This window comes from Ophidiomyces ophidiicola, assembly GCF_022830035.1.
Source record: "Ophidiomyces ophidiicola strain CBS 122913 chromosome Unknown scaffold_15, whole genome shotgun sequence".
NCBI classification, from domain to species: domain Eukaryota; kingdom Fungi; phylum Ascomycota; class Eurotiomycetes; order Onygenales; family Onygenaceae; genus Ophidiomyces; species Ophidiomyces ophidiicola.
The window spans coordinates 389,145-406,505 of record NW_026054655.1 but is presented as its reverse complement, the minus strand read 5'-3'; the positions used below and the strand labels follow the sequence as shown (position 1 = coordinate 406,505).

At 51.4% G+C, this 17,361-nt stretch overlaps 4 protein-coding genes across 4 annotated transcripts; 2 read left to right on the top strand and 2 right to left on the bottom strand.

The window, feature by feature from the left end:
* Positions 1-711: 711 nt before the first annotated feature.
* Positions 712-1,825, bottom strand: LOZ57_004085 (uncharacterized protein; the record flags this gene model as incomplete). The annotated part of the gene is made up of 2 exons (XM_049253131.1): positions 712-1,575; positions 1,649-1,825. 2 exons carry the CDS (start codon positions 1,823-1,825, stop codon positions 712-714), a joined length of 1,041 nt encoding a protein of 346 aa, XP_049107994.1.
* A 1,441-nt stretch (positions 1,826-3,266) lies between these two features.
* On the bottom strand, positions 3,267-4,458 carry GAL7 (galactose-1-phosphate uridyl transferase; the record flags this gene model as incomplete). Its single annotated transcript, XM_049253130.1, has 3 exons — positions 3,267-3,378; positions 3,432-4,194; positions 4,245-4,458. The coding sequence occupies 3 exons, from the start codon at positions 4,456-4,458 to the stop codon at positions 3,267-3,269; spliced, it is 1,089 nt and encodes a 362-aa protein (XP_049107993.1).
* Positions 4,459-5,280: 822 nt separating this feature from the next.
* On the top strand, positions 5,281-6,078 carry LOZ57_004083 (uncharacterized protein; the record flags this gene model as incomplete). The annotated part of the gene is made up of 3 exons (XM_049253129.1): positions 5,281-5,283; positions 5,323-5,443; positions 5,501-6,078. The coding sequence occupies 3 exons, from the start codon at positions 5,281-5,283 to the stop codon at positions 6,076-6,078; spliced, it is 702 nt and encodes a 233-aa protein (XP_049107992.1).
* Positions 6,079-13,540: 7,462 nt separating this feature from the next.
* LOZ57_004082 (uncharacterized protein) lies at positions 13,541-16,772 on the top strand (the record flags this gene model as incomplete). Its single annotated transcript, XM_049253128.1, has 5 exons — positions 13,541-13,682; positions 13,739-14,316; positions 14,371-14,410; positions 14,467-15,556; positions 15,611-16,772. 5 exons carry the CDS (start codon positions 13,541-13,543, stop codon positions 16,770-16,772), a joined length of 3,012 nt encoding a protein of 1,003 aa, XP_049107991.1.
* Positions 16,773-17,361: the final 589 nt, after the last annotated feature.

Sequence of the window (17,361 nt, the reverse complement as noted above, 5' to 3'; positions counted from 1 at the left end):
AGGCTAGAAATGCACGTGCTAGGGTCGGGCTGGGTGGACATAACTACTCCGTAGTTACATACTCAATCCTAAGCTTACACCGAATTTATAGGTGCAAAATTATGTGAAGGTAGGTAACTGCTCTGTACGCGGTGGGGAAAACGGCTTCAATGACTAACTACGGAGAAGTAATGGAGTACGGAGTACTGACAAAACATTCAAAGATAGATATAAAATATTTACAGTAAGACTTTTGACTCAGCTATATAGCTTGAATTAACTAAGATAAGGGCTATCTAATATGTTGAATACTCTTCATATACATACCCTGCCTGATTGTCATGCCACTGAGCCCCGTAAGTTCCCCGTTTCAGTATCCAGAAGCAAGTTATGGAATAGACGTTCCCAAGGGCAGACCAATGCTTTGAATAGCTCACTCGTCTATCAAATAAACAAGACATGCGATGCTAGCCAGGGATGCGGCATGTTCTATACCTAACCTTAGGGTAAGAAAGGCAGCAGTGTTAAGTGCACTGATCACCTGTCATCAAAGAGAGACCCGACCAGTCAACATGGGCAGTACGGAGTACAAAGAAATATATCACGGTTAAGCCCAGAATTAAAGGAACCCTATGCAATATTTAAAGATGATTTTATAAGAAGTATCCGCCCAACCCGTCAACAGAGACAATATAATAGACTGTTTAATCTGACAAAGGGGGACCACAGTTTCTACTGACTTTTCTTCCCTGCCTCTCTTTCTGCTTTGCGTAGTGCCCGTCGCCGGATGGACTCATGCATGGTTTTATTGACTCCAAGGACCGTCTTGCTCATCGCACCAAGGAACGAAGTGATACCCCATGCCATGAGTGCATGGCTCCAGTACGGCACGGAGGTATGTGAGTACGTCGCCAGGCCTCCGCTCCGGCCGATGTGGCTCAGTGTCGACCGAACAAACGACTTGGGGTTTGGGATCGTCATAGAGGTCCTTCGAATCTTGGACATTGCGGATGTGACAAGGTAGCTAAGCACAAGCTGCACGTGAATATTATGTGGTTCTAGTTCAGAGGCCAGGGAAGTAGACCAGTGCTGTAGGAATGCTTTACTGCCGGAGTATGTGGCGAGGAGAGGTGTGGGAAGGAGACCGCCGAATGACCCCATTGTCAGAATGAGACCACGTTTTCTTTGTATCATGCCTGGCGCAACGATCTGCGTTACGCGTAGAGTGCCTGTGCAGTTTATTGAGATGATATCCTTCATCTCCTTCTCTGGTGTCTGAACGAAAGGAACAGGAATGCTATGGCTCAGTCCAACATTGTTAACGAGGATAGAGATATCTAAATCCTTGATTGCGTCCTTCAGCTTCTCGTAGTCCTCATCGTCGTTCTTCGAGAAATCCATTGAGATCGTTTTGGTAAGGACTGTAGGGTTGGCGGAAGTAATTTCAGAGGCAACAGCCGATAACTTCGATTCGGATCGCGAAACGAGGATGACATTAAAACCCTTACGGGCAATTTGCAAGGCGAATTCCTTTCCAATGCCATCTGAGCCACCGGTGACAAGGGCCCAGCTGCCTTTCGGGCCGAAGCTGCTTAACTACATTGATTGCAATCAGTATTATGATAAGACAAGCTTCCTGTAGTATAGGGCATTCGATTGGACCTCATACCGGTTTCCCAGGAAGTATGAAGATACTGAACAGAGCTCGAAGAAAGCTGAGGCACCTGGTGGTGATAAACAGACCGCCAGCGGCGAAGACCAGGGCTGCAGCAATTGTCTGACAGGATGAAATGTCGAATTGGAAACCCTCACCCAGGCCGCAGCTTTTAAGGGATATATGCGACATGGTACAGTTCTCTTGGACGTTTGGCGGATGGTTGGTTTTTCTGGAGTTGAGTGAAGCTGAGCTTCCTTCGACTCTTCGAAATTGTGGACACTGAGCTTCAACCAAACTTCGCAGTGTTTGTCAGGAGAACTTCTTTTTTTCAGCGAAGCTCAGCTCCCAACAGACTTCCACTGTAACAATTAGTTAGACTATTATAATACCCTATCTAATACACACTGTCTATTTCCTGTCAACGCATCTTGCAATATGTCTTTAGCCTCCTTTTTACCGCAGCACGAGGGCTTTCTCCCCAAATGGCTTCTCCTGGTAAGACCCCCCTTGAACACCAGCTACAAACTCCATAGCAAGACTGAAGAAGCTCATGTCCTGTACCAGGTCTCCATCGTATCAACTCTCAATACTCTACAGGCTTACATCAACCCGAGCTACACTGGCCAACTCTACTCCGCGCAGGCCGTCACTCCTTTATCCTCCCGTAAATTCGGCACCTGGACCTTTCTTTCCTCCGTCGTCCGTTTCTACGCGGCTTACCACATCTCCAACCAGCCAGTATACGAGTTGGCGATGTGGACGTACGGCATTGCTTTGGCACACTTCGTGAGCGAGTGGTTGGCATTTGGAAGCGCCAAGGCACAGGGGAGGTTCTTGAGCCCGTTGATAGTTGCCAGTGCTAGTTTTGCCTGGATGTTTACACAAAAAGAGTGGTATCTGAAATGATTCTGGGTAGGCCAAATGGCGATGATTGCGTTGATATTGGCATTTCTAAGGGAATAGAAATTTCCTTATATAAATCTCCATTCTACAAATACGATCAAGAGAACCGCGACATATTCTCCCATTTCGGATTTATCTTCAACTATGTACATTATCCTGTTTCCCTGGTATTTTCTTCTCGAAATGGTATGAAATACCAGCGGGGAAGGCTTTGCTTTATGAAGAGCAGCCTCGACCTGGGCCAAAAGCTTATAACATCAATTTCAACGACACTAAGCTGCTATAAAGGGGTATAAATTCTCATTGTGGACTGGCAATTCTATAGTTGTATTGCTCGATGCTAAAACAGGCCACGCCTTTATCGGTCTAAACAAAAAAAACTGAAATTTCGTAGCCTGGGTGCTTCTCCCCATCAATCAGCCCAAGATCAATATAAAAAATCTAAAATAGAAACCAAGAGTGGCTTTCAATAGCTTTTCCTCCATTACTGAGCTGTATTCACTGGTTGTATTTCAAACCAGCAATTACGCCCACTTTTCTATTGGCATATCTCCACATCTGCTAATTTTGCACAGGTTTCGAAACTATGCCCCCGTCCGTGGTGCAAGGACCTCGACTGAGCCTCGTATGAGAGTTTGAACAAGTGTCCTTTATCATTGAAGGATGACGGTGCATAATACTGCCAGGGGCGATTGCGAGAGTCAGGCCGAGGTTCTGCATCCCTTGTTTAACTGGAGCCTTCTGTGGGTGTCCTGTATAGCTCGCCTCCACAAGCTCTCAGTCGTGCTGCAGCTTGCTCTGGAGTGATATCTCGCTGAGGCTCAGCTAGCAGCTCATACCTGCCACATCTGTTAACAAGTCACAGAACTGGTGCCTACGGAGTAGACCTTACCCAACTAAAAATTTCCTCACGGTTGCGCTTCTCAAAAGGGGCGGGTAAAAGTGTATGTGTAAATGAGAAGCTTCTATTTCCTCTTCAGTACCATCCAGAGGCGCTTGGTGTACTCCCATGCTATAGGGGAAGTGAGTCTCAAAAAGATTGTCGTATCTTCTTGTGATCTGCGCGATGGCTTCAGCTAGGTGCTCCCTTTCCGCTGTTGCCAGATCCGTAAGAGACCGTTTATGCTGCTTGCTGAGGATCATTGTCTCAAAAGGCCATATTGCCCACCAGGGACATATCACCAAAAACGTATCATTTTCAAACACCACTCTCTCCCCTTTTTCTACTTCTAGTGAAGCATAATCTTCGAGCATGTGTCTGTTCAACTTTTCCCGGCGATATTTCTTTAGTTGCTCAAGCTCTATGCTAGGCTCCTCAGGCAGACAACTTGTTGTCCATATTTGCCCATGAGGATGTGGATTCGAGCATCCCATAGCAGCTCCTTTATTTTCAAAAATCTGCATATAGCGGTATTGCCGAGCAGGCTTTGAGATTTGCAATGCGGGAGAGCCAGGCGAAAGAGGATTTTGAGAAATGCCTAGAAGAGGTGAGCTGGATGGGAGATGAGTGATATAGATATCGGCCCATGCATTGATTATTGGGATGATCAATTCGGGAGACAGGTCTGCCAATGTAAGGTTATGGCTTGCTGAGAAAGTAAGAACATAGCATCGTCCAGTCACCGCATCTGCCTGGAGAAATGTCGATGCAAGATCTGAAATTATTAAGTCCGCTATCCTAAGAGATGTGGCAACTACTACACACCATTTTCATTGAATTGAGGCTGATATTCTGGCTGGTCGTCTTTGACAGCACTGAAATCATTCACGAAAACAAAAGTATTTGTGTATTGAGGATTTTGAGCTCCTTGTGCACGCTTGTTGCCTGGACACAGATAGCAAGCAGGATCATAGGATGGTAAGGTTGTTTTTGATGGAGATTCTTGCTGCCCCCTAGTAGCACTGGGTATCAATAACATCCTCTGAGAACTCTTATCTGGGGGTTATGCTCACTGCCATGGCCTCTTGGTGCGATGTGGAGATACCAAGATGTGAGTGCCTCGCAAAATGTTGTATCTTCGGTGGGAAATATCATCCAGGACAGGGTTGGCCATGGCGCATCGCCGGGGTCATGCAGAGACTAGATTTCTAGAATTATATGGAATAATGGTTGAAAACAAGGAGGGAGCTGAATGTGGGTTTGATAACCCCACTCCCAACTACGTCACCAGGTCAGAACGTGCCAGGAACAACATGTTGCGTAGGGGAAAGCTAAGGCTTTGGACCCAAATGCAACTAACTACGCCATGAACGCATAATTACCTCGTCCGAACCGCTTATTCCTCCGTAGGGGATTCCCAGCTTACGAGAATGTTCCTTTCTGGACGAGTTGCGGATGAAAAGAGAGTCGGAGGGCCGCCCCAAATTCCGGACAAAACTTCGGACCAGCTAGTGAACTAACTGCCAACCAATACGAAGATCTTTGTAGTAGTTATGTGAAATGCTAAGAGTAGCGAGCTTACACGAAGCCAATGAAATCGTCCGCACGGCCGATTGTTTGCCTCTTCAGCCAATATCGCCCTGGTCGATAATACCGGTTTGGAAAGCCTTTTACCCTGTCGCTTACTAGCTATCAATCCCGGGTATAGCGCAGTCGAAGTCCGCGAGTAGAGAAATGTGATATATTAAAAACTAGGCCCCAGATCTCGATAAATCATCAAAAGAAAGCTTGATTCCCTTGATGTGGAGTTATGATTGCCATCCCTCTTTTAAGTGGCCAAACGTCTTTCGTTTAACAAAAGATGGTATGTCTGGTTTCGATCTCTTTGGAAATAATACAATAGGAAATCTGTTCTATTCGGAATTTCAATAGCACTTCTATCGACGCTCTGGAATTAAAGGAAAAAAGACAATATCTTACATTAAAACCCCTCCTCTACCGTCCACGAGCTGAATACGGCAGAGGTATGTCGCGAGCGACCGTCCTTCTCAAGTCCCTAACATCACTTGCGAGTGACCTAGATCGCCGAACCGAAGACTTGTCCCGTGGACTATCTCTCTGCGAGCCAAACATAATGCCTTCCTATCGAATACCCTCCAAACTGCAGTGTAACGGCACCGATAGCAAGACAGATACTGGTGTGAGAGTGGACCCGAAGGGAGTATATTTACTTCTTTGGGAGCAGGGTAGTCCTGGTGCATTCCACTGGGGGCTTTTTATTGCTCGAAACGAAAAGACGGGTGTCTTATACCACCAAGCCTTGAGGGGGGCACATTGGCAGTTCGTCATGGAGAATCAAGACGTGTCGACCGACAACGCGGTGGTCGTCGTGTTGAAAATTGGCAGCGTCGAGAGCGTGAATGATACGTGGATGCAGTACTACAAGGACCGCATCCGGGAAACAAAGGTGCGAAAGGAATTTCGCTGCAAGAACTGGGTTATGGCGGCCATCCACGAACTGGCGGATAGTGGGATCATCGGCCTGCAGCCCAATGAGCAGGTAATCGACAAAATCGAAGCAGAAGCAATCAAGTATGCCAAAGATAGCCTTGTGTTCAAGGCTACCAGTGTCTATCCGAGCGAGTATTGTGTGCCATAACAAGCAATTCTCACTTCAATTGTGGTCACGAAGTGTCCATACGAACAATATATGGACACCCGCATATCATCATATCGTGGAGAGGTTACAGAACTCTCCAAATGGAGTCACGGGGGCATAAAGAGTAGCAAAATCAATATTATGGATCTGGACAAGACAAAAATGAGATATGAGGGAATGGGTTTCTTTGAACAAAAATTTTGAGACAGCAGGATACAACGGCTTTCTCTATTTTGGGAACGGACACAGGTAGATAAAAAGGGTATCACAGTTCGTTATATGTGTGACAATCAGCCCGTCATATGGCCACTTTGCGACACCTCCAAGTGTTTTTTAGACTGGCGATCAAGACAACAATGTTGCCAACTTCTAAATGCCCTTGGACGGCAAAGTGGAGAAGTGCGGCAACAAGGAGCCAAGGTTGTGTATGTAGTCTCGCAATAGTATCAATATTTCTTGAGGACACGAGCATGCTTGTAGGTGGCCTGAACACAGACGTGGCGGGTCAGCCGCGGATAAAAATTGTTGGGCAATAACAATAAATGTTCTTCCAACTTGAGCAGTCCACCATCGGATATTTTCTCGAGTGGGTAACACGAGTCGCTGACGACTCGAACGTTGCCAACCGGCAGGCCGATCCTTTGTCCAGACCCAAAAGACGTTGTTTCTCACCCACTAGTTAGTGAACTAGTGTACTCAACGGGATTCGCGGGCTTTGGAACGGAGGACGGCCATATATACCCCAATAGCAATCCTGCCTCGGATAACCGAGGAACAAGTATCGGAGAATAATACTGTCGGCGATGGGCTTTCTTATCGCAGTCAAGTGTTAAAACTACCAAAAAATTAAACATTCAAAAAAGCTCGGTTGCCAACCAAATTGGGAATGCAGTTCCGGCGTAGTGGGGCTGAGAACATCCCTGACGTAATATTGGATGGCCGTCTCCATCGCGGCTCCAGATATACATTCGGAGTTCATCAACATTGCTTCCCTTCACACGATCGTCAGTGTGTTGGATTGAAAAAAGATGCCATGAATGAAATATATACCGCGCCTCCTGACATCGATAGCGTCCACTGGGCATCCTTTTGATACTTTTGAGGGGAGCGTTGGCGACAAGCACAGGCGTCTCGGCCTCAAGAAAATCACACCAAACCCCAGGCTTGACACAACATCTGGATAATTATCAGGCAAGATTCAATAATGCAGCTGCAACTGAGCTGCACTCCACCCTGTGGTCATGAGGTCGGGGGAATAGAGAGCTCAGAGCCACACGTGGAGCAAGAAAAGTGATTGGCAAGAGTCAAGTTTTACTGAGACTGTGAGGGTCGCACACGCGATTGAGGCCTTGGATTGAAAGTGATATTCAAAAAAGAACAACGCGGCGACCACACGAACAGAGGTTCCTTGAAATTGCCTGTCAAAGTGTCTTTGAGGGTCCCCGTCATCCCGTGGGGAAATTAGGGCGTATCAAGGTCACCTGGGAGGAATCGGAGGAGAGTAGCTAGGAGAACTTGCAAGACCCATGATGAACGAAGGATGATGCGGATTCTGGATTTTGGAAGAGAAGGGGGGTTGTGCGGAATAACCACAGCAGTTGAACAAGGGTGGCACCCCAGTACCACCACCGCCAACAAATCCACATTATTCTCAAAATAATATTCACATCCCACGTGGAAAAGATAGTTATAGTGTCCGGGATAGGTCACCCCGTGCCCCCCTTGCATCTTTCATTCCTTTTTTTTGAAAACCGGGATTTCACCCAGCAATAATAGTAATAGTAATAGCAAGAGCAGCCTCAACCATATCATGATGATAGTTGACTTGGGGTGCCAACGTGGGTGGTGGGTCGCACTAATAATGACTGGCGTGTAGTAGTGTGCACATAACTACGTAAACTTGCCAGGCGCGCGCGCGCCGGTTGAGGCTAACAACGGGCGGTCAGTTGATTGATTGAACGGTTGCTCCGAGCCCCGAGCTAAGCGCGGGGGGCCTTTCCTTCGCTCCGTCTTTCCCATACCCGCTATAATTATTATTAATCTTTGCCACGGTTCATGTATCAATAGTGCCTGTTCAGTTGCTGGATTTGTTTCTCCCAAGAATGTTGGGTGTAGGGTGGCGGGGGAATGATTGGATGGGGGCATGAGTACATGAGTCTCAGTATCAGACAATAAAGAAAGAAAAAAAAAAAAAAAAAGGAAAAAACCAATCAAAAAGTCAGACACAGAATTCCAACTTCGTAAGTTCAGAAAAGCATATTTGACCCCGCTCTGTTGGAAGCAGAAAAAAGCACTTTGAATTTTCCATCGTCAAAGTGGGTGGTGCCCAGGCGTCGCCTGTGTATGTTTCACCGCCGGTTTTCACTACTTTAGCCTTGCCTCAAGTTTGTATATCTCTTTTCATCCCCATCCTTCCAAGCTAGACGGTGCTTGCGTGGGATCCCCATGTCTTGGTATCTAGGCCTCAAAGCGCCCCTTCATAGGCACAGAAAGGGCCCCGCTAGTTTACAGATCACAATAACAAGGAGAGTAGTAGTGGCCCCTTCAAGAGCACCATGGAAATGGAATTCTGGACCACAAAAAAAAATCACGCAGCGTAACCCCTCCGCTGATTCGGCGCCGGCGGCGCGACAGTGCAGGGGGAAAAGTTGCAGCGCAGGATTCGCGTGCAGCGAGGGACTCGTTCCAGATCATGTTCATAAAATAACAAGCTCTGCATTTCGAACGTCCGGGTGATCATTGGTGAAAAAAAAAAAAGGGTATGTATATAAGGCTAGTGGGAGTAGTGAGAACGTTTTGGTTGCAGCGGCTCCGCTGAGCGGCACCAGATGGTACGCTGCTGGGCCAATCTTCATGTGCCAAAGGCTCTAAGCAACAATAGCAGCAGCTAAAAAAGAAAGTCGATGGAGCAAAAGGAAGGCTACTCCAGGAGCCCCAACGTAGGCGGCAGGGCATATTTGGGGTCTCGGATGTAGCGCATGATGCTGATGTCCTCCGTACGGAGTATGTAATTCTTATTATTATTGTTTTCTCCAACAGCAAAAAAGCAAGACGGGTGGGGACGTCCATTCACAGCAGGCAAGATTCCTTGCATTTTTGAGGGTTCATGTCAAAGCGCAAGAATAACTAGCAACAATGGCATTCTGGTGCCTTGATACCAACAATAATCTGCAGGCAGGAGCCTGGTCCCCAAAAGAAAAAAAAAAGACTCAAACGGCGCAAAACCGATTAACCCCCCCAGCACCTCAAGATTGTAACAGCACGTGAGCCCCTGGCGCCACGCGACATGGGTTGCTACATAGCGGGCCAACAACCTCTGCTTATTCCTAATTCGACCATTTCGGCTAGACAAAAATTGGATAAAGGACAAATTGTGCTCAAGGGCCCGGCCGGGGGAACAAAAAGGGGGGGAAGAGGAAGGGAAAAAAAAGCTTATGTGGCTGATTCCCCGGCATGCCTGAATTCGAGGCTACTGCAGCATATGTGGCTCTCCGGGCGTGGGCAGGCAGGCTGCATGCAAGAAGAGAGAGACGCCCGCCTGGCCCTTCTTGTGATCGGCAGCCAAAGAATAATAAATGAAGATAATTATAGAAACGCGGTGTATAACTATCTGGAGTGAAGCGTTTCCACCGCCGTGCGTTGGCCGGCCTGCGTGTTGGTGGCGGGCGTGATAGAGTTAATTAGAGTTGGTGGGCGTGTGGGGTAGTGAGCTAGCTAGTCAGCCAACTAGGTAGTTAGTTAACTAACCATACGCGCCAAACACGCCCAGCCGGCACGACTTTTTCCCGCCGCCGCTGGCTGTGTGTGAGTGTGTGGCAGGCCGCGGCGAAAGCTCACTCTGTGTAGGCTGCCACGGGCGGCAGCTTAGGTTATCAGATACGTGTTACGCGCAGAACAAATGGGCGCACGCAAGGCAATCTGCCGAGTGCGCCTGGGCCCGACGGTGTGTCCAGATTGAGGCCCAAAAAAGGCTGGGAGGTACTGCTGCTGCGACAGGGTTGCGGTCCCTTATCCGACAGGGAGATCTGCACGAGCAAGGTGAGGAAATTGGGGCAAACCTTAAAAACGGAAGCAGTGTGGCATCGACGCTATGCAGCGCATCTCGTCGTGGCTTGGGCGCGACGGCAGGACGACCGATCGGCTGCTTGGGGTAATTAAATAAGAATTAATAATGATAAGACGGGTTCGCTAGCCCGCCCGGGGTCTTTTTTTTTTTTTTTTTTTGCGCGTGTGGCTAAACTTCAATAGAATGCCTTGTCGTGAAGCGTGCGTGCGAGCCACACGATAAGATAGCAAAAAGGGGACCCAAGACGAGCGGCGCCCCTCGTAAATAATGCGACCAGGCCCCAGCGCAAGCGCCATGGGTTGGCCCATGGCAAATCCCAAAAACTGCATAGTGCCGTGGAGTTCCCCTGCTTGCCGCGACAGGGGCCCGTGCTCGTGCAGCTCAATGTTGTCGGCCCAAGGTGATCCCGCGGCCTTTCTGACTGCACGCTGCGTGTCCGTGTCTAGAGCGTCCTTTTCTGTAGCCATGCCTACGACTGGCCCACTGACTAGGCTTGATCATATGGCTCAGCGGCCAATAATCCTTCTGCTGCCCGGCCATCAACGACAACAATAATCACCTTGACAATAGCCCACAATCTATGACAAATTCCTGCAGCCGGCACGGGTGTCGCCGTTGATTGGCCGAGCCCCGGTTTAAACACCTGTTAAGGTTATGCAGCGGGCGACGGGCGATTTGAGATGACGAGCAAGATCCTAGCTTCCCACACACCTCTGTGATGCACCTCCTTTTTCGTATCGTTGGCCAGAAATAAGTGATCCAGTAGCGTCGACAGCACATGGTCAAGTCTTATATCTATGGCAATAATGAGTCTGACCGAGCGAACTTGATCCGGGGCGATTTTGCTACCATGTTTGAACAAGCGTTGCCCCGAAGCCACCGCCCGATCAGAGTTGTCGGCTGTGTCAAAACGGCATAATCAATGCTGATCGGGGACCCGAGCTATTGGTTGCTCCCGTGGAGGAACTTACTGGGGGCCGCGGAATGGGATGGCTAACCAGAACTCTATGCGCCTGATCTCGATTCGGGCCTCAGGGGGGTGTGTGGTACTTTCTCAGGCAGAAGGCAAGAAAAAAAAAGCAGTTGGAACACAGAGAAGTTGGAACACAGACCCCAAGATCGGACAGAGTGTTCAGCAGTCTGCAGAGAGAAAGCGGGGACGATCCTGCCATCATCCGCGGGTAATAATAATGGGCATATTGAGCAGACGCCGTAGCGTGCTTGGGATTAGCTCGGATGGCCGGTATGATTAATTAAATTAATTGACGATTATTATTGAAGACGCCCAACGCACACCCCACGACTGGCTTCCTTTTTTAAACTTCTCGATGACCAGCTGGACGCATGTAGTTGACTAGTAAGTTGCGATGGCCACGGACATACACACCGTCTGTCGTCCGGTGGCCAGCGAGAACCGGCCGGGCTGATTGTGGGCGGACAGTTCAACGGGTGGGCTGATTTTTTTTTAATTTTTTTTATCAACGCCAGGCTGGGTCGCTGGGCCACTGACGGCGGGCTCTTGTTGCGGCGGGACCCAGAGAAAAAAACCCTGGGCCGGCGGTGGCCAAAAAGTCTGGTCTGCCCGGCGTGAAGGTTAAAACGGGAGTCCAAAAGTTATCGGCAAGGCAGACACGCTGCAGAGGAAAAGGGCGCAGAAGACCGCGCAGCGAGGCAGGTGGCTATCGTCGTAATCGTCGTCGTCGTCGTCGTTCTTGCAGCGGCGGCGGCGGCGGTGGTGGTGGTGGGCAGAGCAGCGATGCGCCCAAGCCGTTGGCATCGCCTTTGCGCCGAGCCCGAGCGATAGGCTTTCAGCAGAGTGGAACCGCGGCAAAGCAGCAGTAGCAGCTCTGGGCTGGGCTGGCCTGGAACAGACCTGAAGTTTGATTTTTTTTGTGTGGGCTTGTGAGACGGGTGTGCTGGTGAAGCTGAAGGGCTCCCAACAGACGTCTTGTCGCCTTCTTCGCTGTCCTTGGCCCCCATAATACCAGACTGATGGTTGACTGAGGTGCAGCGGGCGTAGCTTCGTATCATGCGCTGCAACCGCTGCGCGGCAACTCGCAGCGCTGGCTGGCTAGCTAGTAAGCTCGTTAGCTGTCGATATCAACGCCGGCCAGGCTATTAATAGGCGGTCGCTGGCCGGTCGTCTCCCCCATGCAGCGCCCGTATTCGTCGCTGCCCTGACCCCATCACCACCGCCGCCTCGCGTGGGCTCTACTCTACTCTACTGAGTCTACTCTGCGCTGCGCTGCTCTGCTCTGCTCTGCGACGCTGGCGTTGCCCTAGCCCGCTCACTAATAATCCCCGTCCTGTGCTGATCTGATCTGATCCTCCATCCCGCCCGCGCCCCGTCATTCGCCGTGCTGGTCCCCATCCTCCCTCTGCCCGCCCGCCAGTCGTAGTTAGTGGCCCGCCGGCGGCCGCCCTCTCCGCCGCCCTGATCGTGACTGACTCCGGGCCCATGCTCTCCCCGCCGCCCATCACCTCCACCATCGCCGGCCTTAATTATCATCCCATGCGCCCGCTGTTTGCTCGCCGCTTTGCTTTTTCGCCTGCTCCCTAATAGCGCCTCCCCCCCCATCATTTTGCTTTTCTGCTCTTTTTCGCCTTCCATCAGCCTGCTTCTGCCGCCTGCAGCCCTTACATATGCATGAGCGACCTCCCGCGGCCTCTTCTCGGTCCGATCTCTCGCCATAATAACATCTGGCCGTCCGGCCACTCCTCGATCCTGTAGTTAGCTAACTAACTAACTGACTGCCGGCACCACCGTTGCTTTGCGCCCTCGCGACCTCTCCCCTCCTCTCTCCCAGCCCATTGACCATTACAACCGCCCCCGTCCGCCGACGAATCCATCGACAGGCCTGCCTGCTGGCCTGCTTGCTTTTGCGCTGCTCCAACTTCCGTATCGAGCGCGTACCTGTCTTGGGGGTTGGGCCACGCACACACCCATGCGCGCGCCCACGGTGGAGTGCGCTTGAATGCTTGTTTGATTCTGCGCTGCTTGGCTGGCCTGCGAAAACAAAAAAATAATAATCTCTCCAACTTTTCTTGCGCGCGCGTGTGTGTGCGCGCTCGAGCGCGATTTCATCTTGAGCTTAACTAGTGTCTCCGATTTCCCCACTGCGCGCCCGTCGGTCTGTCTCTTCTTGTGTGTATGTGTGTGTATATCTCCGGTCGCCTTCAAAAGATGCTTGGTTCCCTACGCTAGACTTGCCCCGACCGTTTGCGCTCGCTTCGTTTCTCCCTTCTTGTGAATTTCCTCTCCTTTCTCTACCTCCTCCTCCTCCTCCCCCAAGGACCTTGTTTCTTCTCTCTTGATTCGTTAGTTGCCCGCTACCGTTGAGCCTCCACCTGGCTACTCATCGTCTTGTGGCGCCGGAGTGACTGCACGCCACAGCCATGGCCGACCATTCGCCCACCAAGTCGGAGCCCATGGAGTCGCATTCGGCGGCAAGGCGCGACAGCGCAGAGGAAACATCTGTGCCCGCTACCTCTACCAAGGTCAAAGGCCCGCGCAAGCGAACCAAGACTGGCTGCTTGAGTAGGTGCTTTTCGTTCTGCTTCGTCCCAAAGATACCCCGTCATTAACTCCTCTAGCGTGTCGAAAACGAAGGATAAAATGTGGAGAGGAAAAGCCGCGGTGCAACAACTGCATCAAATCCAAACGAGAGTGCGAAGGCTACGGCCAGCGCGTTGTCTTCAGAGACCCCGTTGGCCCAATCCCCCACCTCGGCCCCATCTCCGCCTCCCAAGGCCTCGCTGCCGCGGACCACGCCTACCTGAACCGCCAGTTCGTCCAGGCCTTCCATCACGGAGAGCCTTCGGGCGCAAGGCCGTTTCTGCCTCTGGCACCCCGACCCTCCGGCTACGGCCCCATCCCCGATGGTTTCGTCCGGCATGACTATGCGCAACGTGTTGCGTCCCACCACCTCCATCACCATGATATGCCCTCGCAGCCGCTCCTCGAGGACGACCGGTTCTCGTGGAATGCGGCCCAGTACATGCAGTCCCAGCATGGCCTCCATGGTTTGCCTACGGATTACCAAGAACAAAGCGCGGCCCATTTACACCAAAGCTATCCACCTGACAGCGCCTACAGCAGCCATACAGGCTTGCAACACATGGATACTAGCTACCAGTCCCTCTACGACTCCCAGTTCACCTCTTTCCGTCATGTAAGTTCCGTTCTTCTGGTGGTACCTGGCTTGAACCGGCGCTGATAGGCCTAGGCGGACATTTCTCCCTTATCCGCAGGCGATCCTGGACAATGTATGGGTAATAATTTTCTATATATCAGCATATAAGACTCGCTAAGCTCCCTCCAGATACTCGTCATTACGTTCCGCCTGACCTGGACGCTGGTGCGGGTGAGAACCATGAAGCTCAAACCGCGCCGACAATAAAACCGGATGTTGATCCTGGCGCTGAAAGCGACGAATACTACGATGTCGACACGGATGATGACTTGATGGAGTCCGGGATTCCCTCGGGCTTCGACATGTACGGCCATGCCGGGAAGATGCTTCCTTACCAACTGATGTCAACAGTTGGCCAATTTCACACCTTTGAAAACTACGAAAACCTTCTTTCTACCTATCGCCCGTCTCCTCTTGCCTCGCCTCTCCTCGACCCGGAGGTTCTTCAGATCTTCCACCATTTCATGACCGTTGTAGGGCCTTCAGTATCGATCTTCGAACGACATCCTTTCATACCTTCAGCGTCAATGTCCAGCGGGGCTGTACCTCCCGAGCAACAAAGCCTATGGACCTACACGCTTCCCACCATGGCACTCGAGCACCAGGGCCTGCTCCAGGCGATGCTGGCATTCAGCAGCCTCAACATGGCCAGAATGGCGGATCAGCCTCCGACGGCGTCCTTTCGCCATTACCACTACGCCCTGAGAAAGGTGGGCAAGGCCGTCGGTTTGCCCCACCGTCGGAAGCAGGTTCCAACGCTCGCTGCTACTTTGCTCCTGGGATTTTTCGAAGTCATGGCTGCCGAACACCAGAAGTGGAACAGCCATCTGGCCGGAGCGACGCATTTAATCCGAGACATGGATTTTGCCCGGATGACCCGTGATATTCGTGCGATGAGAGCGAACGCCAGGGCGCAGCATTGGTCGCAGAATTCGCAGAGTCTGTGGACCGGATCGGCGGCGCCTTTTCTGGGAAGCTATTTCGAAAACGACATCTTCGCCGCGTTCGAGTCCGATATCGACGTGGGGCTGGTCAGCGCGATAACGGGGAGAGCTATCAACTACGATGAATATGGCGAGATTGCTGCCGGTGGCCGAACGAAGCCGAAACGCGAGTTAACGCCAAAAGACGTGGATGACTATCGGGTTCGATCCGATCTCTATTGGTGGTACTGCAAGCAGGATACGTTTCATAGTCTCATTAGTGGGAACGGACTGCTGTATGTGACTCCTTAACCCCTTTCTTTAGCAAATCCTGAGCTAACGAATCATAGGCTTTCGTATGATCGATGGGCTAACTGCCCGCCAAGAGCTGGCGTTGGCCGTCTCGATGCTGCGTATGGCTCTATGGACCATTTAGTCCTCCTCCTCGCAAGAATTGGCGCCTTCGCTTCCAAAGATAGGAAGAGGAAGCTGAAAGCCGTAGAAGCCAACGGCGGAGAATGGCGGCCTCCGCCAAACTTCTTCCCACCAGGAATGGGAGGCCCCCCTGGGCCTCCAGGGGGTCCTCCCAGGGGCGCTCCCCCCGGCGTCCCGCAAACCCCAACTGGGCCACCAAAGATGCCGCCCACAGCGAAGCGTGATGCCAGCCCTCCCATGTACGGAATGGTTCCCCCTTCCGGCCCTATTCGACTACCATCGGCGTTTGGAAGCAACGTGTATCCCACGCCGCCCTCCCCCAGCGGGTCTGACAGCAGCGACGACCTGGACTCGATGATGGCCGAAGCCGAAGCCGAATGGCAAGAGATCCTGCACGCATGCGAGGAGTTCAAGAACGCTCTCGGAACACCGGGATTCGTCCCGCTACCTCCCGACGGCGCGCCGCTCATCTCCAGCCCCTTCGGACCAGCGATCCAATACCGCACCCACGTCGTCGCCTGCATCTGGGCCTTCTACTACTCCGCGCGCATCATCCTCGAGCGCTCACACCCAGCCATGCCGCCGGCCTCCATGATGGCCGCGGGCGTCGCGGCGCCGCGCACCGCGCAGTACGCACAGCTCATCGGGCGGATCGCCGCGGGCGTGCACCACACGCAGCAGCAACAGCTGGGGGTAGCGACGGCCAACCCGCACCCGACGACGGTGGGGGTGCTGAACGAGCTGATGCTGCCGCTGTTCTTCGCGGGCGTGCAGTACGTGGACCCGCAGCAGCGCGCGTGGACGGTGGCCAAGCTGCGCGACATCGCGCGCATCACCGGCGGCACGTCGCCGACCTCCGTGGCCTCGGGCTGCGAGAAGGCCTGGGTCAAGGCCTTCGAGATCGGCCGCGGCCCGCCGTACAAACGCACCGTCGTGCCCTACCAGGCCCAGAACCGCGAAGGCCCCGTCTCCAAGGCCCGGGAGTCCATGCGGTTTGTTACCGTCTCCGAGGGCGCGCCCGTGACGTTCGCCCTGGGGTTGCTGTCGCTTGATGAGAATTTGGAGAATGAGAATTAATAGTTTTATTATCTTTTTTTATTTTTATTTTTATTTTTTTTTGAGACGCCATTGTATGATGGAGTAATGGATGAATCTCGTTTGGCGATATTTTGATGTTTTTGGATATCTGGGAACGGGGCGGGGTGCCGTGTACTGTAGCCAGTCCCAGGGCAAATATGGTGTGGCATTTTGTTTTTCTCTCTTGAACTCCTCCTGCCCCTATTTTATTTCGGGGACTTGCTACTGTGATGGGTTGTAAAATTAATAGCGTTGGAGGGATCATTTGGGCGTATGATGCATATCTACAAGGATCAAAGGCATGTTTGGAATTAAAAGCTGCCGGGGCATAACTACATATTAGTGATTACACTTTTTGAAGGACATTAATATATTCTCATCAATCTATTTTACCATTTAGGTTTTCTATAAAGGCCCCCAGTGATGAACTGGCTATTCAAAAACGGGGTTTCGGTAAGACCTCTCCTTCCATTACCAATGTTATAGCCACCTTTATCTCTGTTGCTCCTTTCGTAAAACGTAGAATCCGCGCTTCAGCTCTCTCCCAGTGAATCAGACTTGCTATCATCGACGTATTCTTAACATTGAA